This window comes from Thalassophryne amazonica, chromosome 13 (assembly GCF_902500255.1).
Source record: "Thalassophryne amazonica chromosome 13, fThaAma1.1, whole genome shotgun sequence".
NCBI classification, from domain to species: domain Eukaryota; kingdom Metazoa; phylum Chordata; class Actinopteri; order Batrachoidiformes; family Batrachoididae; genus Thalassophryne; species Thalassophryne amazonica.
Genome location: NC_047115.1, coordinates 24580649 through 24604498, shown reverse-complemented (window position 1 = coordinate 24604498; position 23850 = coordinate 24580649). Strand labels below are relative to the sequence as shown.

At 44.6% G+C, this 23850-nt stretch overlaps 1 protein-coding gene across 4 annotated transcripts in view; it reads left to right on the top strand.

Annotated features, from left to right (window-relative positions):
• The window catches only part of pcnx2 (pecanex 2), a 110082-nt gene that overhangs the window by 39930 nt on the left and 46302 nt on the right, over nucleotides 1–23850 (top strand). For all 4 annotated transcript variants that reach the window (XM_034185203.1, XM_034185202.1, XM_034185206.1 and 1 more), the window contains 9 exons: nucleotides 8410–8581; nucleotides 10477–10587; nucleotides 10840–10931; nucleotides 11155–11264; nucleotides 12753–12861; nucleotides 14237–14329; nucleotides 14437–14587; nucleotides 21586–21727; nucleotides 21825–22002. In XM_034185203.1, coding sequence (XP_034041094.1) covers nucleotides 8410–8581; nucleotides 10477–10587; nucleotides 10840–10931; nucleotides 11155–11264; nucleotides 12753–12861; nucleotides 14237–14329; nucleotides 14437–14587; nucleotides 21586–21727; nucleotides 21825–22002 — 1158 coding nt within the window. The remainder of the gene's footprint in view (nucleotides 1–8409; nucleotides 8582–10476; nucleotides 10588–10839; nucleotides 10932–11154; nucleotides 11265–12752; nucleotides 12862–14236; nucleotides 14330–14436; nucleotides 14588–21585; nucleotides 21728–21824; nucleotides 22003–23850) is intronic.

The window sequence follows — 23850 nt, the reverse complement described above, 5'->3', positions numbered from 1 at the left end:
GGTCCGACACGCGAAGGCAGTGGCCACCTGGAAGTTCGGGACTTGGCGGCTCCAGTATTCCCGAGGTCTGGTGGCGGAGGAAATCGTGTGGTTCTGGTTCTGCTTTGGACAGACGTCTCCTATCTTCGAGCCTGCCCACACGACACCTTTTGTGATTTGGCTTTTGTCTATTGTTGTAATCTGATTGTAGTTGTTGTGCCCATTCACAACAGTAAAGTGTTGTTATTTGACCTCATCCATTGTCCGTTCATTTGCGCCCCCTGTTGTGGGTCCGTGTACCTACACTTTCCCAACAGGATATCTCGGCCAACGTCATGGACCCCGAGGGGCGTCAACCGGCTGTTGAACGGCCAATGGAAGAGCAGGGCGCACAGGCGTCTGCAGGAGGAATGGTCGGTGAGTTGCAGCGAATCCTCACCGCTTTTACTGCTCGGATGGATCTGATGACCGAGCAGAACGTCCTCCTTAACCGCAGGGTGGAGGCTCTCGCCGCGCAGGTGGAGGCGCGCCCTCAGGGCGCTGCTGCGGCTCCCCCTCCTGTCGATTCTGTGCGCAACAGTGACGTTCCACAGGTCGTTCAACGACCCCTCCCACCTTCCCCTGAAGCATACATAAGTCCTCCAGAGCCGTACGGGGATTGTGTGGAGACATGCGCGGACTTTCTTATGCAGTGTTCGCTCGTCTTCGCACAACGACCCGTCATGTACGCGACTGATGCTAGTAAGATAGCTTATGTGATTAATCTGCTTCGCGGCAAGGCACGCGCTTGGGCTACAGCACTCTGGGAGCAAAATTCACAGCTCCTTCTGACATATGATGGGTTTGTGAGGGAGTTCAGAACAGTGTTCGATCACCCAAATAGAGGAGAGACCGCTTCAGCCGTGCTGCTGTCAATGAGACAGGTGCGCCGGAGCGCGGCTGCTTATGCAGTCGGCTTCCGCATCGTGGCTGCGAGGTCCGGCTGGAATAGCACTGCCCTCCGCGCCGCCTTCGTAAACGGACTATCGTTGGTCCTGAAGGAGCACCTGGTGGCTAAGGACGAACCGCGGGATTTGGACGGGCTTATTGATCTCGTTATACGATTAGACAATCGGTTAGAGGAACGCCGTCGGCAGCGAGGCGAAGGACGTGACCGGATACGCGCCGCCCCTCTCCCTTCCGGGTTCGAAAAGGGGCCGCCCTCCCCACGCTCCACAGCCGCAGCGCTTGGTGGGGCAACAGCTCCCCCTGTTGACATTGTTAGGGAAACGCACAGGGCCAAAATGGGGAGGCTGATCCGTGGAGAGTGTTTTCTCTGCAGCTCAACAGAGCACACACAGAGAGACTGCCCCAAATGGCCAAAACGTCAACACTCGCCCTTAGAGACTGGGCTAAGGGGGGGTCAAGACATTCAAGTGAGACACACACAAATTGCCACACGACTCCCAGTCACAATCCTGAGCGGGGATTTAACCCTTCAAGCCCGAGCACTGGTGGACACGGGGTCAGAAGGGAATCTGCTAGACAGTAGATGGGCAAAGGAGGTAGGGCTCCCTCTGGTGGCGCTTCCTACGCCATTGCAGGTGCGGGCACTAGATGGCACCCTCCTCCCTTTACTCACACACAAGACACAACCAGTAACACTGGTGGTGTCTGGAAACCACCGGGAGGAGATTGAGTTTTTTGTAACTCCTTCTACCTCCCGCGTGATTTTGGGCATCCCATGGATGTTAAAGCACAATCCCCGGATCGATTGGCCGTCTGGGGTGGTAGTTCAGTGGAGCAAAACCTGCCATCGGGTGTGTTTAGGATCCTCGGTTCCTCCCAGTTCCCAGGCTAAGGAGGAGGTCAAAGTCCCTCCCAATCTGACGGCAGTGCCGGTTGAGTACCACGATCTTGCTGACGTCTTCAGCAAGGATCTGGCACTCACCCTTCCCCCGCACCGTCCGTACGATTGTGCCATTGATTTGGTTCCAGGCGCTGAGTTCCCGTCCAGCAGGCTGTAGAACCTCTCACGACCTGAGCGCGAATCAATGGAGACCTACATCCGGGACTCATTAGCTGCCGGGCTGATCCGGAACTCCACCTCCCCGATGGGGGCAGGTTTCTTTTTTGTGGGCAAGAAAGATGGCGGACTTCGTCAATGTATTGATTACAGGGGGCTGAATGAGATTACGGTTCGCAACCGATACCCGTTGCCATTATTAGATTCCGTGTTCACCCCCCTGCATGGAGCCAAAATCTTTACTAAGCTGGATCTTAGAAATGCGTATCACCTGGTTCGGATCCGGAAGGGAGACGAATGGAAGACGGCATCAACACCCCATTAGGTCACTTTGAGTACCTGGTCATGCCGTTCGGCCTCACAAACGCCCCCGCGACGTTCCAAGCATTAGTTAATGATGTCTTGCGGGATTTCCTGCACCGATTCGTCTTTGTATATCTAGACGATATACTCATCTTTTCCCCGGATCCTGAGACTCATGTCCGGCATGTACGTCAGGTCCTGCAGCGGTTGTTGGAGAACCGGCTGTTTGTGAAGGGCGAGAAGTGTGAGTTTCACCGCACATCTTTGTCCTTCCTGGGGTTTATCATCTCCCCCAACTCCGTCGCTCCTGATCCGGCCAAGGTTGCGGCGGTGAGAGACTGGCCCCAACCCACTAGCCGTAGGAAGCTGCAACATTTCCTCGGCTTTGCAAATTTCTACAGGAGGTTCGTTAAGGGCTACAGTCAGGTAGTTAGCCCCCTGACAGCCCTGACCTCACCAAAAGTCCCCTTCACCTGGTCGGATCGTTGCGATGCCGCGTTCAAGGAGTTGAAATGGCGCTTCTCGTCTGCACCTGTTCTGGTGCAGCCCGATCCTAGTCGCCAGTTAGTGGTTGAAGTGGACGCCTCGGACTCAGGGATAGGAGCTGTGCTTTCCCAGAGCGGGAAGACCGATAAGGTCCTTCACCCGTGTGCCTATTTTTTCCCGCAGGTTGACCCGGCCGAACGGAACTATGACGTCGGCAATTGAGAACTCCTTGCGGTGAAAGAGGCTCTTGAAGAGTGGAGACATCTGTTGGAGGGAACGTCCGTGCCATTCACGGTTTTCACTGACCACCGGAACCTGGAGTATATCAGGACCGCCAAGCGGCTGAACCCCAGGCAAGCCCGCTGGTCACTGTTTCTTCGGCCGTTTTGACTTCCGGATCACCTACCGTCCCGGGACCAAAAACCAGAGATCGGATGCCTTGTCCCGGGTACATGAAGATGAAGTCAAAGCGGAGTTGTCGGATCCACCGGAACCCATCATCTCGGAGTCCACTATCGTGGCCACCCTCACCTGGGACGTAGAGAGAACCGTCCGGGAGGCCCTGGCACGAAGCCCGGACCCCGGAACTGGGCCGAAGAACAAACTATACATCCCACCAGAAGCTAGGGCTGCAGTCCTGGACTTCTGTCACGGCTCCAAGCTCTCCTGTCATCCAGGGGTGCGAAGAACCGTGGCAGTTGTCCGGCAGCACTTCTGGTGCGCGTCCCTAGAGGCCGACGTCTGGGATTATATCCAGGCCTGCACCACCTGCACCAGGGGCAAGGCTGACCATCGCAGGGCAGCAGGCCTACTCCAGCCGCTGCCTGTGCCTCATCGCCCCTGGTCCCACATCGGCCTGGATTTTGTCACGGGCCTCCCGCCGTCCCAGGGCAACACCACCATCCTCACGATAGTGGACCGGTTCTCCAAGGCGGCCCACTTCGTGGCCCTCCCGAAGCTCCCAACAGCCCAGGAGACAGCGGACCTCCTGGTCCACCACGTCGTCCGGCTGCATGGGATTCCAACAGACATCGTCTCCGATCGCGGTCCCCAGTTCTCCTCGCAAGTCTGGAGGAGCTTCTGCCGGGAACTGGGGGCCACGGTGAGTCTCTCGTCCGGGTACCACCCTCAGACCAACGGGCAAGCAGAACGGGTAAACCAGGAGGTGGAACAGGCTTTGCGCTGCGTGACTGCCGTGCACCCGGCGGCCTGGAGTACCCATTTGGCCTGGATCGAGTATGCTCATAACAGCCAGGTGTCTTCAGCCACCGGCCTCTCCCCTTTTGTGGTATGTCTGGGGTATCAGCCCCCGTTGTTTCTGGTGGTTGAGGGAGAGGTCGGTGTGCTCTCGGTCCAGGCCCACCTACGGAAGTGCCGTCGGGTGTGGCGTGCCGCCCGTTCTGCTTTGCTAAAGGCCCGGACGAGGGCAAAAGCCCATGCAGACCGTCGGCGGGCCCCGGCCCCTGCGTATCGGCCAGGGCAGGAGGTGTGGTTATCCACAAAGGACATTCCCCTCAAGGTAGACTCCCCCAAGCTACAGGACCGTTACATCGGCCCATTTAAGATCCTTAAGGTCATCAGTCCAGCCGCGGTGAGGCTTCAGCTTCCGGCCTCACTGCGGATCCATCCCGTGTTTCACGTGTCCCGGATAAAACCACATCACACCTCACCCCTCTGTACTCCGGGTCCGGCACCGCCTCCTGCCCGGATCATCGATGGCGAGCCGGCTTGGACTGTACGCCGGCTTTTGGATGTCCGTAGGATGGGCCGGGGCTTCCAGTATTTGGTGGACTGGGAGGGGTACGGCCCCGAAGAACGCTCCTGGGTGAAGAGGAGCTTCATCCTGGACCCGGCCCTCCTGGCCGATTTCTACCGCCGCCACCCGGACAAGCCTGGTCGGGCGCCAGGAGGCGCCCGTTGAGGGGGGGGTCCTGTTGTGTGGGCCGCCAGAAGAGGAGGTACTGCTGGCCCACCACCAGAGGGCGCCCTGCCTGAAGTGCGGGCTTCAGGCACGAAAGGGCGCAGCCGCCTCACAGGAGCAGCCAGGGTGACAGCTGTCACGCATCACCTGCAACAGCTGTTACCCATCATCTGATCAGCAGGGGAATATCAGCAGGACGACGCCTCCACCTCTTTGCCGAGATATCGTTCTACCTGGAAGGTAACGTGCTCAGCTGACTGGTTAACACTGATCTTTTGTGACTTTTGTGAGTTGTTTAGCTGACTCCTTTTCCAACGAGTGGTGGAGGTAGTTTTCCTGCCGTGCGGATTCCTTGGTGCAGACGCACCCACATTTAATTGTTCTTTTGTTCCTCGCCAGCAGTACCAGGTCCGACACGCGAAGGCAGTGGCCACCTGGAAGTTCGGGACTTGGCGGCTCCAGTATTCCCGAGGTCTGGTGGCGGAGGAAATCATGTGGTTCCGGTTCTGCTTTGGACAGACGTCTCCTATCTTCGAGCCTGCCCACACGACACCTTTTGTGATTTGGCTTTTGTCTATTGTTGTAATCTGATTGTAGTTGTTGTGCCCATTCACAACAGTAAAGTGTTGTTATTTGACCTCATCCATTGTCCGTTCATTTGCGCCCCCTGTTGTGGGTCCGTGTACCTACACTTTCCCAACACTCAGTCTGCAGTTCATCTCCACCTGAAAGACACTAACCACACGTTTGAGGACAAGGAAGTTAAAATCTTAGCCAGAGAGAAGGTTTGAGAGAGGGGTCAAAGAGGCATTCTATGTGAGACAGTTGAAACCCAGCCTTAACCGGGGAGGGGGTCTGAGACATGCTTTGTCCCCTGTTTACAATGGGGGTACTCAGGTCAAGCAGTTTCAGTCTTTGTTCATGGCAATGAGTCATTCACGTCATCAGGATAGTCGTCAAGGGAGCCATCAGGAGAGGCTGCCGTCCCATCATTAGGAGGGACAGCTGCCCTGTCATTAGGAGGGTGCTTACTAGAGCACAATAGGTGCTAATTAGAGCTATTGGTTAGTCACCAGCCTATAGCAGTCAGCCTCTCGGTAGGAGGGGTCTGGTTAGGTTTAAAACTCCAGCTTTTGTGGCTGTCTATTCTTTGCTGCAAGAGTCAAGACAGAAGTCAGACTACCAGAGCAAGAATTTTAGCTGAGGAAGCTTCTGCGATTTGAAGCGAAATGTCCTTGCGTCAAGCAACCCAGTCCAGTCGAAGATTCAAGCTTCTCTACTATGGAAACCACCTGGACAACTGAGAGCCTACACATAAACTGAACTCTTTGGTGTGAATGCTAGGCATCATGTTTGGAGGAAACCAGGCACCATCCCTATAGTGAAGCATGGTGGTGGCAGCATCATGCTGTGGGGATGTTTTTCAGCAGCAGGAACTGGGAGACTAGTCAGGATTGAGGTAAAGATGAATGCAGCAATGTACAGAGACATCCTGGATGAAAACCTGCTCCATAGTGCTCTTGACCTCAGACTGGGGTGATGGTTCATCTTTCAGCAGGACAATGACTCTAAACACACAGCCAAGATATCAAAGGAGTGGCTTCAAGACCACTCTGTGAATGTCCTTGAGTGGCCCAGTCAGAGCCCAGACCTGAATCCAATTGAACATCTGGCTCTGCAACGACACTCCCCATCAAACCTAACGGAGCTTGAGAGGTGCTGCAAAGAGGAATGGGCAAAACTGCCCAAAGATAGGTGCACCAAGCTTGTGGCATCATATTCAAGAAGGCCTGATGGTATAATTGCTGCCAAAGGTGCATCAACAAAGTATTGAGCAAAGGGTGTGAATACTTACATACATGTGATTTCTTAGTTTATATTTTCAATGAATTTGCAACAAACAAACAAACAAACCAAATGTTTTTCATGTTGTCATTATGGGGTATTGTGAGTAGAATTTTGAGGGGAAAATGAATTTACTCCATTTTGGTATAAGGCTGTAATATAACAAATGTAGGAAAAGTGAAGCACTGTGAATACTTTCCCGATGCACTGTAGATGGAAATTACCATATTACCACACTATATTCTGAAGAAAATACTTGTAATTTAGGAAAAAGCATATTCTTGGTATGGCTTACATGACATGGAGAGCACTGCTGGAGTTGCATATGGAAGCAGGAAATCTGGTGTCCAACCTGTGCCAAATCAACATCAACGTCTACTGTAGTGATTCTGAGCAAAAGAAATGACTATACATGACACAGAGACTGTGGAGGAGATGTAAGGAAGAGGGTTATTTGTGATTAAAAAAGATATCTGTCACCTTGCAAGAACGATGAGTGGTTACTTAAGGGAGACTCAGATAAATTGCTTGCATGCTGATGTACACTGAAAAAAGGAAATGTGACTTAACCTTCAAGCGACTGAGTGGCATCATTTATGACCCCAGCCAAATAGTTATAGGTGCCGTTGTGATATTCAGAAAACATGTCCTACCATGAATTTGTCAGTCTACTTTTCCTCCAGGCATTTATTTATTTTTTTTTTTAACAGGAATTGACCCATTGGTATTGAAAAATTACCTGGGGTCATTTATGACCCTGCAAAGATATGCATCTTTTTTAACATTACATTTTATTGTATAAAACCAATAATTAATTATATAATAGCATTTTATAATGTCTTTCATAGATGGAGGAGGCAGTATAGTATATCGTTGCTAAATAGTGACTCGAGGGTTAAATATGGACATCAGAATGTGTCCAGACACATAATTTTCTTGTTTCTCAGTTAGAAACTTTGGAAACTTTTATTATTTGTACACATTCTGATTATGTGCAACCAATGTACATATTTAAATCATGTTCATCCAACAGACTTATTGGTTTTCAGTGTACATATAACAATATGGTATGTTTGTCTGGGCATGTTCCACTACGTATTTGCTTCAGTGTTGAGGACCCCAGTGGTTGGAGTGTGCACCTGCACGTGGCAGATCGATAGGTGGGGATGGACCCGTTGTCCACCTGGGTGGGTTCCGTTTAGAACCTGAGGAGTGGTGGATGTCAGCGATGTACCTGATCCCAGATTTTGCTTGACTTAGTCTCTCTAAGAATGTAAGAGAAAGTTCACAAGATGGTAGTGAGATCACCTATGTTGTATGAATTAGAGGTGATAATGGAAGCAAAAAGGAGGCAGAGCTTGAGGGGACAGATCTGAAGATGCTGCAGTTTTCCTTTTGAGCGATGATGAGAATGATTGAGATTAAGTCCCTCCTGTACCCTTCTGTTCTTTGCACTGTCAGGATGCAGGCTTACTTTGTGTTCCTAGTGATAAAAAGAAGTCAGCAGGCTGTAGAGCTTCTGTTTATCATGCTCCTGCAGCTGGAATGTTAGAATGTCCATTTCTGTGGAATCTCAAAATAGATTTATTTTCTACTGTTGATAATCAGTATATATGGTTTTAATTTATTATAATTGAATTTGCTGGCCTGTATGATATGTTGTCTTTTTCAAAATTTGTTCCACTAGTTGTAATATTGTTTTACATGAAATTATAGCACACTATTTGGATTTTTGGGAATATGAGTTGGAAATAAATGTGGTCTTTGATTTTGAAGTAAATTACACAGTCATATTTTTTTCTACGTTATTTTATTTTCTGTCAAACTACAGTATATAGTTGCAGTACAAATCTAATCCCATATGTTCCAGGGTCACAACCAGCTGGTGGCCTACAGCCGCGCGGCCTACTTTTGCATCTTCTGTGCTCTGATTTGGCTGCTGGAGCAGCTGCTGAGGAGGAAGGACCTGCCCATCTCCACGCTGTACGGTGTCACCATCGTCTGCCACGATGCACTGAGCTTCTTACGAAACCTGCTAGTAGGTACGGATAACTGTACCAGGAACGGCAAACACACACTGTATGTGTGCACATTGTGATTATTGGGGGTTCCGTAAAGGTGCTCCAGATGGAATTTTACACATTAATATAGCAGAGAATCTGTGCTGTGTTTATTATTGCTTTGGCTGCACGTGCACATTTAGTGCATGTGAATCCCGCCCTGTTAAACTGCTGCACCCTCTTCATAAAAACGCAGTAGTATTCAGTGCTCAACACGTAGCTGTTGAGCTTTTTTCAAGATGGCAAATGTCAGCAACCTTCCAGAAACACATCAAAAAATTACGTTTAAAAAGGAAAAATGTAGAATCCACATACTGAGAGCTATAAATGCTGAACAGCTCTAACTGGCAGTTTTTTTCTGCTTAGTGTGGAGGTTTGAGAAGGAGTGGCCGAGGAGGGAAGCTTTATTTGCAGTAAATCCTGAATTCTGGTGCAACTGTGACACACTCACAGAAATATTTACTCTAACTTTTAAGATTTATGAATTTAAGAATTTATCTTGTATAGGTAACATAATTATTATGCAATTCAGACAATATATTTTATGTATTTTAAATAAATACTGTCATTATTATTGATTTAGAGTAATTATATTTTATTAATAACTACATACATAAAGCTGAGGATTATGCATTTCAAATAAATAGGATTTATTACAGTAATGAATATGCATCATGTAAGGTTTATTTGGTAGGTCTGTATTAAAATGATCTAAAAAAAAGTAAATGGGAATTAGTCATGTATAAAATTCCATAAATCTTAAAGTTAGGGTAAATATTTCTGTGAGTGAATCTAGTCGCAGATAACTCATTCATTGCACCTTTTATGGAAGTATGCGCTACCCTGAGTAGCACTGTAGTTACTGTAATTGTTATTACCTTGCACACTGGCAAAGGGTATTGTTTTCACTGGTGTGTGTGTGTGTGTGTGTGTGTGTGTGTGTGTGTGTGTGTGTGTGTGTGTGTGTGTGTGTGTGTGTGTGTGCAACCTGGTCTCATGGCAAGTCGTGATTCAGCAGCACGAAATATACATTAATCGATTGGTTCGTGATATTGTGCCAAAAACGCCTCATTTCCGTCACAGCAGCACAAATTAATTCTCATTCATTCCATGATGGCTGCACGAAATCAAAAGTGAAGCGGGGGTGGGGGGGGGGGGGGGGTTATGGTTCAGGTTGAGGAAAGGAGTAGGGTTAGGTTATGGTTAAGGGTAGGAGTAGGGTTAGTAATAGTGAGTTAAAAAAAAGGTCACGAAATTTGACTCATTTGTGATGGGAGCACGAAAAAAAATGTGACACTGGGGCTGCTGTGCTTGTGGGCAAGATAACTCAAAAATGGCTGAATGTATTTCCTTCAAACTCTGTGGGAATATTACCTGGATAGATATCTGGAGTTGATTACATTTTGGAGTTGTTTGATCAAAGCTCCAGGAAAATATGGTCCTAAAAACACTTTTTAAAATATGTCTCAACAGCCAAGAAACCTAGATGGAAAAAACCTGGTGGAAATATTAGTTGGACAATCAGCAAAATATTTGTTAATAATGAAGTTATACAAAGTCAAAAACACCATTATAGACATGCATATATTTACTTGTACATTTAGCTCGTGGTGTGGAGAGTGACAGGATGTGCATCAGCACCCTGATGCCTCTCATTTCTGTTTGTTTTCACTTCAAAATAATGCATTGATTTTAGTCGAATTATTATTCACTTCCACCATCAGTTCTGCTAATCACTGTTGTAAACAACTGTAACTGTAAACAACTGATGTAAAATTAACACTTCATATAATAAATAATACATTGTTGACATGCAAACTAAACCAAAATAAAAAGCATCGGATTACATTCACCTGTTGTTTGTTTCATGCCAACAGGTATTACCTACTGCTTTCCCATCACCTTCCTGGTGGGTCTCTTTCCCCAAATCAACACCTTCACCATCTACCTACTGGAGCAGATTGACACACATTTCCTGGGCGGCACAGGTTGGTGAAGTGAATGATGCTCACCTGATGAATGAATCCAAATTCAGCACAGAAAACAAATCTGTACAAAACACGATCTGTACAAATACTCTGCAATGCAGCACACCAAAATATGCAGATTATTCAGCTGTTCTGAAGCCGTATCTTTCATGCCCAGGTTGTTTTTGAATATTGTTTCATGCATTTTCATCTGATTTTTTTTTTTAGTGTGTATTTCTCCTGTTTTTGCTTGTTTTTGTGCTTGTGTTTCAGCTGCCACGAGCCTCCTCGCTGCAGTCTACAGCATCCTACGCAGCGTGCTCGCACTCTCTCTACTGTACGGTTTCTGCTTTGGAGCTCTCAGGGTAGGATTGAACTGCATGCACTGAGGAAAATCAAAAACACATCATATCTGTCCTCTTTCAGACATAAATCATCAAAATTTTACTGACAGATGTAAGTAAACCTGCAGCAGAGCAAATCAAAAGCAGATTTGCAGATGCACCTCATCTGCAAGTGGCAGACTTTCCATGCTGTATTGATTAATAATGGATGTGTATATATTATGTTGTTAATTCGTGATGACAGGAGCCGTGGGATGAGCAGCACACACCCGCCCTGTTTTCAGGTTTTTGTGGCCTTCTCGTGGTTTTGTCCTACCACCTCAGCCGACAGAGCAGTGACCCTTTGGTATTAGTGTGAGTGTCAGTGGTCACGTGTGTGTTTGCATGCATGCAGAAACACGGTTTACACTAATGGACATTACCTTTAAAACAACTGAATTAAAACGAGGGTGTTGCATGGGAAGAGAGAGCTGGAGTAAATCGAAGGCAGACATGTAGATATGTACGTATGCAACACCACTCAAATATTCCAACAGAAATCCAGTGGAAAAGTAAAATCCTATAGGGTTCCTATACGATTCAAAAGGGATTCCTAGGATTCTAATGGAAAAGTCATTTTAATTTTGGACGGACAGCCTATAGGATTCTTATTGACAAAATCCGTATAGCATCACCACAGGGTTCCTCTATGATTCAAAATCCTGTTGGAAAAAGTAATTCCACTTTGTGTCGACATCCGATAGGATTTCTATTAAAGAAATTCTTATAGTATTCTTATAGGACTTCGTTAGGTCTCAAAATTCAGTAGCATGCCTATATGAAAAAAGTTCCAATTTCTGATATCATATTGATGAAAATACTACAGGTAAAGTCTTATGGGATTCCTGTAGGATTTCTTTTGGATCCAAAATCCTATAGGATTCCGATAGCAAAAATCCATTTCAATTTCTCATATACATCCTGTAGGTTTGAGAAAAATCTAGCAGGGGCGGTGGCCAAGTGGTTAGTGCACTTGGTTTCAGTGCAGAAGGCTCCGGGTTCAAATCCCACCTCTGCCACATTTTCCATGCAATGTGGAGTTGTGTCAGGAAGGGCATCCCGCATACTCAACATGCAGATCCACCTCAGACAACGGAGCAGCTGAAGGGTCTTACTAGGATTGAGAAAAATCTGATAGCATTCAAACAGGATTCCTAGCTTGTTCAAAATCCTATAGCATTCTTACAGGACTTCTGATAAACATCCTATCAGAGGTGGGACAAAGTCACCATCAAGTCACTCTGAAGTCATGAATCAGCAAGTCCCAATCAAGTCTCAAGTCATAATGACTAATTGTTTGCAAGCTAACTTCAGACTTGACTTGGGACTTGCAGATTGATGACTTGAGAATGACTTGACAGTATCCTATAAGATTCTTACGGATGGAAATGCTACAGGGAAAATCCTATAGCATTCCTGTAGGATTCCTTTAGGATTCAAAATCCCAAAGAATTCCTGCAGGAAAAGTCATTCCTATTTCTGATAATCATGTACTGACTAAAAACCTGTAAGATTCCTTCAGGACTTTTTAAGTATGGAATACTCATCTCAATGTGAAAACTGTAATTTAGAATTATTTTCACTGTAGCAGTCAATAAAATCAGGAGTTCCCCCTCAAACTGTTTAAACTGAGGCAAAATCTGTGTTGCAGAATCCTTCAAGCATGCATTCATTTGGAATTTATTGATAAATTACATGCTTCAGCTTTTGGTTAAAAATCTGTCCAGCTTAGTCGTCACCTGAAATCATTATGAGACTCTTCTGTTACTGAGGTTTAATTTTAACACTGTTGAACTGTTACAGATCTCTGATCAGGTCAAAGCTCATGCCAGCTTTGGTGGAGAGTGAAGAAGAGGAGGAGGACGATACAGACATTAAAGATCCGCTACCGGAGAAACTGCAAAACTCAATGGTACCAAAAATTCAAATGCGGTGTGTCTCTTATTTCCTGTCATCTCATGAAGTGGCTTGATTAAAGATGTATTGATGTGATATGAGAGTCCAAGCTGTTTTCAGCCACTGTGACTCAAATGACATGATTCCATGGTTATTCATAGCCTGGTCTTTGTGCCTTTCAGTTTTTGTTGTTTTGCATGAGAGGAGACACTCATCACCTTATATCAGCTTAATTATTATCATCAGCTTACAGTGACTATCAAATAATATTTCTCTGCCATGTTTTGACATTTAATCTGAGTCTGCGGTCAAACCATCATTAAACAGTGTTTGCTGCACAAATACCTGCTGTGCATCTTTGTGGCTTGAGCTGAATTTCACAACGTGTTTGATTTGGTTTGTTGGACATTGTGAGAAGTTAGAATCCCCATTAAGTTGCTGGACATAATAGCCGGATGGTACAGGAGCAGTGTTGTTGCTGTGCAGAAGGAAGGCGGAGTGTTCTGGCGTTCATCACAGATGTGTTCTGGAGCCTACCCTGTTCAGTGCTTCCATGGACCAGGTGCTACCTAAGGTTGTGTAGTCCAGAAACTTGGGCGTCTTTGTCGGTGAAGAAAGATTTAGTGACCTTCGGATATCTTGAACTTTGTACACTCAGTGGATACCCCAATCACCTCATTTGGGAAGCTGAGGAATTGTGCTGGAGCAAGGCTATGATCCAGGTTTTCAATGACTTCCTGGTCTTGGTCATTAGATGTATATCTGTGTGAACAAGAAAAACAACGGCTTCATCTGAGCCCACTGGAGCTTCTCGCTTGACCCTTGGGTTCTGCTGGAGTGACTTTATGTCAAACGAGCGGTCACTAAGGGAGGCTCAGTGCAAATGTACCATTTGCATTGAGAAAGAACATCAGCAACAACATTATGGCCTCGTAGGATGCTTCCATGAGGATGATCCATTGTACAGGTGCCTCAGTGTTGAGGACTCCAGTACCTGAATACCCATGTAGCACTTGACTGTGGCAGATAGGTGGATACTTTTGGGAGATGAAGATGGATCAGTTGTCTGCTTGGGTGATTGCCAACCAGGATCCTTAATGGTTGCGTTGGGTAGATGCTCCCAGACCTGTGTGTTGACCATCAGTTTTAGCAAACCTCCCATTTCCGAAGTGGTGAGTGTAACGGTAAAGGTCAAACTGTTGCATCTTTAATGTGCCAAAATTACTGACTCAAAACAATTAACGGTAAAGGTCAAACTGTTGCATCTTTAATGTGCCAAAATTACTGACTCAAAACAATTAGACAGCAGTAATGATGAACTTAAACAATGCGGTTTTACTGGGTATGGATTTCAAATAGTCACAGTGTTTCCTCTGTTGTGTGCTTTGCAGAAAGAGATTCTGCTGTCTGATGTGATCGTGTGCTCCGTGGCCTACATCCTGACCTTCGCCATCACTGCGAGCACTGTGTTTCTGTCTCTGAAGGTGTGCTGTGCTCCTGCTTGCATTTACTTTAGAAAATTCTGAACTGTACTTGAGATGAAGCTCTAAAGTTAATTTTATCTTAATATTATATAAAAACGTGTTTCCAGCCCTTTGTGACCATCGTGTTGTACGCGCTGGCGGGAACCATGGGGTTTGTCACCCACTATTTAATTCCCCAGCTGAGGAAGCATCACCCTTGGCTTTGGATCTCCCACCCGGTCCTCAAAACCAAAGAGTATCACCAGTTTGAACCTAGAGGTTAGCACACCTGCTGTATCTAATCTGTCTGTTAATGCTTCACCACCGCTTTGCCATTTGTTTAGCAGAGTCACTCAGATGGTTTACAGCTGATCACCACTAAATTCAGTGATAACCGTACAATATTCTAAATCTGTTTTAATAAAAACTGAAATTTTAATCAATATCTTCATCAAACATAGTGTTTTTGTAAATAGGGCATCGAAAATATGCAGTGAATAAAAATGTATTAGTGTGTTGGATGGTGCATTAAGATTTAAAGGTACAGTATGTAGGATTTAGGGTGTTTATATAATTAGAATATTGCATTCATAACCATCTGTTCTTTATAATTGCCTCCAACAACAAATTGATTACATGCAAAACAAAAGTAAAATATGTACAAATGTTTCCAGCGTTGGCCAGGATTTTTACATAAACTGTATATTAAACACCCAGCATGCACATGTATGTTAAGCTAGTTTGTTCTGTTTTACAGTTAAATGTGGTTGTTTTATATGTGCGTGCACTGTAAACAAACGACAACAACAAAAAAAAAACAATAAAATTCCAAAATTTCTATTGTTTTTCGGCCGGAGGGGCGGGGGGGTGCAGTTGTAGTTTCCAAAATAATTAACAGGAGCTTTTGACAGCTCTTGCTTGCCTCTACTGGTGGTTGGCTCTCACTGCGGTATTGTATCACTTCCTGTTCTGGAGCACAGCGGTGTTTTGCTGTATCTGTTAGCTGTTTAATCTGCGCAGTGAGATTGATCTAGTTACCTAAATAATGATTTGTTTCACCGTGTAATCTTCACGTGCCTTAACTAAAGCACTCCCTCTGCTGAATCACCTCTAAATTATTTACACATTATTCACTTTGTGTGTTTTTAGGAATCCGCTAGCTTAGCGCAGCTACTAGCTCTTAGCCGGTTTAGCATGGCGGCTTCTCCTGTCTCTCCCGCACTTTTCTGCTCTGGGTGTGAAATGTTTAGTTATTCCTCGGCCTCCTTTAGCAGTAATGGTGCTTGTAATAAGTGTAGCTTATTCGTAGCTTTGGAGGCCAGGCTGGGTGAATTGGAGACTCAGCTCCGCACCGTGGAAAATCCTACAGCTAGCCAGGCCCCTGTAGTCGGTGTGGACCAAGGTAGCTTAGCCGCCGTTAGTTTCCCTCTGGCAGATCCCGAGCAGCCGGGAAAGCAGGCCGACTGGGTGACTGCGAGGAGGAAGCGTAGTTCTAAACAGAAGCCCCGTGTACACCGCCAACCCGTTCACATTTCTAACCATTTTTCCCCACTCGACGACACACCCGCCGAGGATCAAACTCTGGTTATTGGTGACTCTGTTTTGAGAAATGTGAAGTTAACGACACCAGCAACCATAGTCAATTGTCTTCCGGGGGCCAGAGCAGGCGACATTGAAGGAAATTTGAAACTGCTGGCTAAGGCTAAGCGTAAATTTGGTAAGATTGTAATTCACGTCGGCAGTAATGACACCCGGTTACGCCAATCGGAGGTCACTAAAATTAACATTGAATCGGTGTGTAACTTTGCAAAAACAATGTCGGACTCTGTAGTTTTCTCTGGGCCCCTCCCCAATCGGACCGGGAGTGACATGTTTAGCCGCATGTTCTCCTTGAATTGCTGGCTGTCTGAGTGGTGTCCAAAAAATGAGGTGGGCTTCATAGATAATTGGCAAAGCTTCTGGGGAAAACCTGGTCTTGTTAGGAGAATTTCTAGAAATCTGGCCAATTTTCTTAAATCCTCCAAACCGTGACTATCCAGGGTTGGGACCAGGAAGCAGAGTTGTAGTCTTACACACCTCTCTGCAGCTTCTCTCCCCCTGCCATCCCCTCATTACCCCATCCCCGTAGAGACGGTGCCTGCTCCCAGACCACCAATAACCAGCAAAAATCTATTTAAGCATAAAAATTCAAAAAGAAAAATAATATAGCACCTTCAACTGCACCACAGACTAAAACAGTTAAATGTGGTCTATTAAACATTAGGTCTCTCTCTTCTAAGTCCCTGTTAGTAAATGATATAATAATTGATCAACATATATAGGTCTTGTCTCAGAGTGATGCTGAAAAACTAATTCATGCATTTATTTCCTCTAGGCTGGACTATTGTAATTCATTATTATCAGGTTGTCCTAAAAGTTCCCTAAAAAGCCTTCAGTTGGTTCAGAATGCTGCAGCTAGAGTACTGACGGGGACTAGCAGGAGAGAGCATATCTCACCCGTGTTGGCCTCTCTTCATTGGCTTCCTGTTAATTCTAGAATAGAATTTAAAATTCTTCTTCTTACTTATAAGGTTTTGAATAATCAGGTCCCATCTTATCTTAGGGACCTCGTAGTACCATATTACCCCATTAGAGCGCTTCGCTCTCAGACTGCAGGCTTACTTGTAGTTCCTAGGGTTTGTAAGAGTAGAATGGGAGGCAGAGCCTTCAGCTTTCAGGCTCCTCTCCTGTGGAACCAGCTCCCAATTCAGATCAGGGAGACAGATACCCTCTCTACTTTTAAGATTAGGCTTAAAACTTTCCTTTTCGCTAAAGCTTATAGTTAGGGCTGGATCAGGTGACCCTGGACCATCCCTTGGTTATGCTGCTTTAGACGTAGACTGTGGGGGGGTTCCCATGATGCACTGTTTCTTTCTCTTTTTGCTCCGTATGCATCACTCTGCATTTAATCATTAGTGATCGATCTCTGCCCCCCTCCACAGCATGTCTTTTTCCTGGTTCTTTCCCTCAGCCCCAACCAGTCTCAGCAGAAGACTGCCCCTCCCTGAGCCTGGTTCTGCTGGAGGTTTCTTCCTGTTAAAAGGGAGTTTTTCCTTCCCACTGTAGCCAAGTGCTTGCTCATAGGGGGTCGTTTTCATAATTATTGTATGGCCTTGCCTTACAATATAGAGCGCCTTGGGGCAACTGTTTGTTGTGATTTGGCACTATATAAAAAAAAAGTTGATTGATTGATATTGATTTATTCTGCCTTACAGAAACCTGGTTACAGCAGGATGAATATGTTAGTTTAAATGAGTCAACTCCCCCGAGTCACACTAACTGCCAGAATGCTCGTAGCACGGGCCGAGGCGGAGGATTAGCAGCAATCTTCCATTCCAGCTTATTAATTAATCAAAACCCAGACAGAGCTTTAATTCATTTGAAAGCTTGACTCTTAGTCTTGTCCATCCAAATTGGAAGTCCCAAAAACCAGTTTTATTTGTTATTATCTATCGTCCACCTGGTCGTTACTGTGAGTTTCTCTGTGAATTTTCAGACCTTTTGTCTGACTTAGTGCTTAGCTCAGATAAGATAATTATAATGGGCGATTTTAACATCCACACAGATGCTGAGAATGACAGCCTCAACACTGCATTTAATCTATTATTAGACTCAATTGGCTTTGCTCAAAATGTAAATGAGTCCACCCACCACTTTAATCATATCTTAGATCTTGTTCTGACTTATGGTATGGAAATTGAAGACTTAACAGTATTCCCTGAAAACTCCCTTCTGTCTGATCATTTCTTAATAACATTTACATTTACTCTGATGGACTACCCAGCAGTGGGGAATAAGTTTCATTACACTAGAAGTCTTTCAGAAAGCGCTGTAACTAGGTTTAAGGATATGATTCCTTCTTTATGTTCTCTAATGCCATATACCAACACAGTGCAGAGTAGCTACCTAAACTCTGTAAGTGAGATAGAGTATCTCGTCAATAGTTTTACATCCTCATTGAAGACAACTTTGGATGCTGTAGCTCCTCTGAAAAAGAGAGCTTTAAATCAGAAGTGCCTGACTCCGTGGTATAACTCACAAACTCGCAGCTTAAAGCAGATAACCCGTAAGTTGGAGAGGAAATGGCGTCTCACTAATTTAGAAGATCTTCACTTAGCCTGGAAAAAGAGTCTGTTGCTCTATAAGAAAAACCCTCCGTAAAGCTAGGACATCTTACTACTCATCACTAATTGAAGAAAATAAGAACAACCCCAGGTTTCTTTTCAGCACTGTAGCCAGGCTGACAAAGAGTCAGAGCTCTATTGAGCCGAGTATTCCTTTAACTTTAACTAGTAATGACTTCATGACTTTCTTTGCTAATAAAATTTTAACTATTAGAGAAAAAATTACTCATAACCATCCCAAAGACGTATCGTTATCTTTGGCTGCTTTCAGTGATGCCGGTATTTGGTTAGACTCTTTCTCTCAGATTGTTCTGTCTGAGTTATTTTCATTAGTTACTTCATCCAAACCATCAACATGTCTATTAGACCCCATTCCTACCAGGCTGCTCAAGGAAGCCCTACCATTATTTAATGCTTCGATCTTAAATATGATCAATCTATCTTTATTAGTTGGCTATGTACCACAGGCTTTTAAGGTGGCAGTAATTAAACCATTACTTAAAAAGCCATCACTTGACCCAGCTATCTTAGCTAATTATAGGCCAATCTCCAACCTTCCTTTTCTCTAAAAATTCTTGAAAGGGTAGTTGTAAAACAGCTACCTGATCATCTGCAGAGGAATGGTCTATTTGAAGAGTTTCAGTCAGGTTTTAGAATTCATCATAGTACAGAAACAGCATTAGTGAAGGTTACAAATGATCTTCTTATGGCCTCAGACAGTGGACTCATCTCTGTGCTTGTTCTGTTAGACCTCAGTGCTGCTTTTGATACTGTTGACCATAAAATTTTATTACAGAGATTAGAGCATGCCATAGGTATTAAAGGCACTGCGCTGCGGTGGTTTGAATCATATTTATCTAATAGATTACAGTTTGTTCATGTAAATGGGGAATCTTCACAGACTAAGGTTAATTATGGAGTTCCACAAGGTTCTGTGCTAGGACCAATTTTATTCACTTTATACATGCTTCCCTTAGGCCAGGGGTAGGCAACCTGTTCCAGAAAGAGCCATGAGGGTGCAGGTTTTCTTTGCAGCCACTGACTCCACCAGGAATTTTACTGATTAATATCACTTTGAGCAGATGGAATCAGTACTGCCTTAGGCAGTATTATTAGACGGCATTGCTTAAATTTTCATTGTTACGCAGATGATACCCAGCTTTATCGATCCATGAAGCCAGAGGACACACACCAATTAGCTAAACTGCAGGATTGTTTTACAGACATAAAGACATGGATGACCTCTAATTTCCTGCTTTTAAACTCAGATAAAACTGAAGTTATTGTACTTGGCCCCACAAATCTTAGAAACATGGTGTCTAACCAGATCCTTACTCTGGATGGCATTACCCTGACCTCTAGTAATACTGTGAGAAATCTTGGAGTCATTTTTGATCAGGATATGTCATTCAAAGCGCATATTAAACAAATATGTAGGACTGCTTTTTTGCATTTACGCAATATCTCTAAAATTAGAAAGGTCTTGTCTCAGAGTGATGCTGAAAAACTAATTCATGCATTTATTTCCTCTAGGCTGGACTATTGTAATTCATTATTATCAGGTTGTCCTAAAAGTTCCCTGAAAAGCCTTCAGTTAATACAAAATGCTGCAGCTAGAGTACTAACGGGGACTAGAAGGAGAGAGCATATCTCACCCATATTGGCCTCTCTTCATTGGCTTCCTGTTAATTCTAGAATAGAATTTAAAATTCTTCTTCTTACTTATAAGGTTTTGAATAATCAGGTCCCATCTTATCTTAGGGACCTCATAGTACCATATCACCCCAATAGAGCGCTTCGCTCTCAGACTGCAGGCTTACTTGTAGTTCCTAGGGTTTGTAAGAGTAGAATGGGAGGCAGAGCCTTCAGCTTTCAGGCTCCTCTCCTCTGGAACCAGCACCCAATTTGCATCAGGGAGACAGACACCCTCTCTACTTTTAAGATTAGGCTTAAATCTTTCCTTTTTGCTAAAGCTTATAGTTAGGGCTGGATCAGGTGACCCTGAACCATCCCTTAGTTATGCTGCTATAGACTTAGACTGCTGGGGGGTTCCCATGATGCACTGAGTGTTTCTTTCTCTTTTTGCTCTGTATGCACCACTCTGCATTTAATCATTAGTGATTGATCTCTGCTGCCCTCCACAGCATGTCTTTTTCCTGGTTCTCTCCCTCAGCCCCAACCAGTCCCAGCAGAAGACTGCCCCTCCCTGAGCCTGGTTCTGCTGGAGGTTTCTTCCTGTTAAAAGGGAGTTTTTCCTTCCCACTGTCGCCAAGTGCTTGCTCACAGGGGGTCGTTTTGACCGTTGGGGTTTTTACGTAATTATTGTATGGCCTTGCCTTGCAATATAAAGCGCCTTGGGGCAGCTGATGGTTGTGATTTGGCGCTCTATAAATAAAATTGATTGATTGAATAATTATGTAGCAAAAAATACAGTAAAAGTATGTAACACCTTAAGTTTTACTTTGTAAAATTATTGTTATTTATAAAAAAAATGTAATAATTGAGAATGGTGCCACCATGTGGTCAGATGGTGCTAATTAGTCTGAAAATGTAATGAAATGCAGAATCAGTTCTATCCTATTGCTGTACAGGCCGCTCAGTTCTAAATACATATGATTTTTTTTTGGAGCTCCTCATATTAAAATACTTTGTGCAAATACAGTAAAAAAATGTGACTATGGCAATATGAAATGTGCGTTATTGTATTTTCAGAGTACATCCTATTGTTTGACAGCACAATGGTGCAAACAGTAAGTGTGCTTGGGTCTCAAGTGAAATATCCCAGGCTTGAGGCGGCCCGAGGCCCATACAGCTGGAGTTGTTTTAGAAAAACCGGATCAACATGTGAATCATGTACTAAACCCTTTATGGTGTTCCAGAACAAATAAGATTCAGTGTACAATAACTAACAACTACATTTAAATTCTACAGAAATAAATAGTTTCAAAACAGCACAATAATGTTAATTTAGCAGAAAAATCCTTTTGGTCCCACTGGTTTAAAATGGAAATTTTTGTTAATTACAGCAGCTTTATCCCATAAAATTTGTACAATACAAGTTAGATATGTATTGTATTGTATTGTATTGTACGTTTTATTTCCTGCCTCCACCAGAGGACGCTGTGCTGATGTGGTTTGAGCAACTGTACGTGGGGCTCCTGTGCTTTGAGAAGTACGTGGTTTACCCCGCCATCATCCTGAGCGCGCTGACAAACGACGGCTTCGCCCTCAGTCACCGCAAGAAACTGGGAATCCAGTGAGTAGACACCAACAGCCACAAACGTACACACAGCAGCCAATCCTGTCAATCACGCAGCCACGTCTCCGGCTCAACTTTATTCTGTGCCGTTCAGCTGTGATGTTCTCCTGACGACGGTCGCCGGCCTGAAACTCCTGCGATCGAACTTCTGTGACCCCAGCTTCCAGTTCCTCACGCTCCTCTTCACACTGGTGTTTTTCCACTTGGACTGTCCCCACGCCTCAGAGAGCTTCCTGCTCGATTTCTTCGTCATGTCCATTGTCTTCCACAAGGTGCGTAAATGGGCTGGCATTGTTAAATGGAGTCTGGAATCGTGTAAGGGATTCTTCAAAGCGCAGACATAAGGTCATCATTTCACCATCATTCCTTAAATTTAGGAAATGGAGTTCATCAAGCCAACAGGCTTTTTGTGGTCAGTAATCCTAACATGCATATCAAGTTTAATGACAAGCAGGGAGTTCAAAATGAAGTTACTACACTATCAGGATTTTTTACACAGCACTCAGAAATTACCTCGACCTTTCACCTTTTGACCTCAAAGCCAATGGGCCTCTTGTAGTCAATACACCTAACACATGTATGAAGTTTGGTGATAATCAGGCAGTTTGAAAAGAATGTATTGCTCTCACAGGATTTTTACAAAGTATGCTCAAGTGACTTTGACCTTTGAACCACAAACCAATGGGTTACTTGGGGACACTATGCGTAATGATTATACCGAGTTTGTTGATAATCGGGCTAATATAACTGAAGTTAACTAAAGAGCGTACACCTTCACCAAGGACCCAGATTCCCCTTTAAATTAAACCCTAAAACAGATTCCAATCATTAGTCCACTTTACTGGACCACGCTGTCTGAAAATACATAAAGTCCATTATCTGGATGTGGACCAAAACACACTAATGGATAGACACTAATGGAATCCTGAACATTCACCTTTCATCCTAATTACTGACCTTTAATTCTCTCCATTAAACCTAAACATTTATGTTTCATCCTTATCGCTGTCCTTTGATCCTGATCACTCATCTTTGATCCTCATTGTTGATCTTTGATTTAGACCATTACCTTGCATTCTAACCGCTGATTCATTTGATTACTTTAACTGCGATGATTTCATTACCGAGATCTCCTAATCACTTTGATCAAGATTGAAGAACAAGATCAATACAATTTAATTTTCAATTTCTTTCATTTATATAGCGCCAAATTGCAACACAAAGTAGCCCTGCACCCTGAGAATGCAGAACCCAGGCCTGTACGTAGGGTTTAATTAGGTCAGCTAACTAGGGAGGGGCTAGTCTCTGAATAATTTTATAGGTTAGTAACAGGACCTTAAAATCTGATCTCACTGGGACAGGAAGTCAGTGAAGGGATGCCAAAATGGGTGTAATGTGGTCAAACGTTCTGCTACCTGTCAAAAGTCAGGCAGCAGCATTTTGAACCAATTGGAGACCCCTAATGCTGGACTGCGGTAAACCAGAAAATAGAACATTGCAGTAGTCCAATCTAGAAGAGACAAACACATGAATCAGGGTCTCAGCATCAGCCATAGACAGGATGGGACGAATCTTCGCTATATTTCATAGGTGGAAGAACGCAGTCCTCATAATATCTCTAATGTGCAGGTCAAAGGACAACATAGGATCAAAAATGATCAAAGAGCAACTATCTGGATCAAAGCTCACTGATTGGTGTCAGAGGTCAGCAATCAGGATTAAAGGAATCAGATCAATCAATCAATCAATCAATCAATTTTTTTTATATAGCGCCAAATCACAACAACCAGTTGCCCCAAGGCGCTTTATATTGTAAGGCAAGGCCATACAATAATTATGTAAAACCCCAACGGTCAAAACGACCCCCTGTGAGCAAGCACTTGGCTACAGTGGGAAGGAAAAACTCCCTTTTAACAGGAAGAAACCTCCAGCAGAACCAGGCTCAGGGAGGGGCAGTCTTCTGCTGGGACTGGTTGGGGCTGAGGGAGAGAACCAGGAAAAAGACATGCTGTGGAGGGGAGCAGAGATCGATCACTAATGATTAAATGTAGAGTGGTGCATACAGAGCAAAAAGAGAAAGAAACACTCAGTGCATTATGGGAACCCCCCAGCAGTCTACA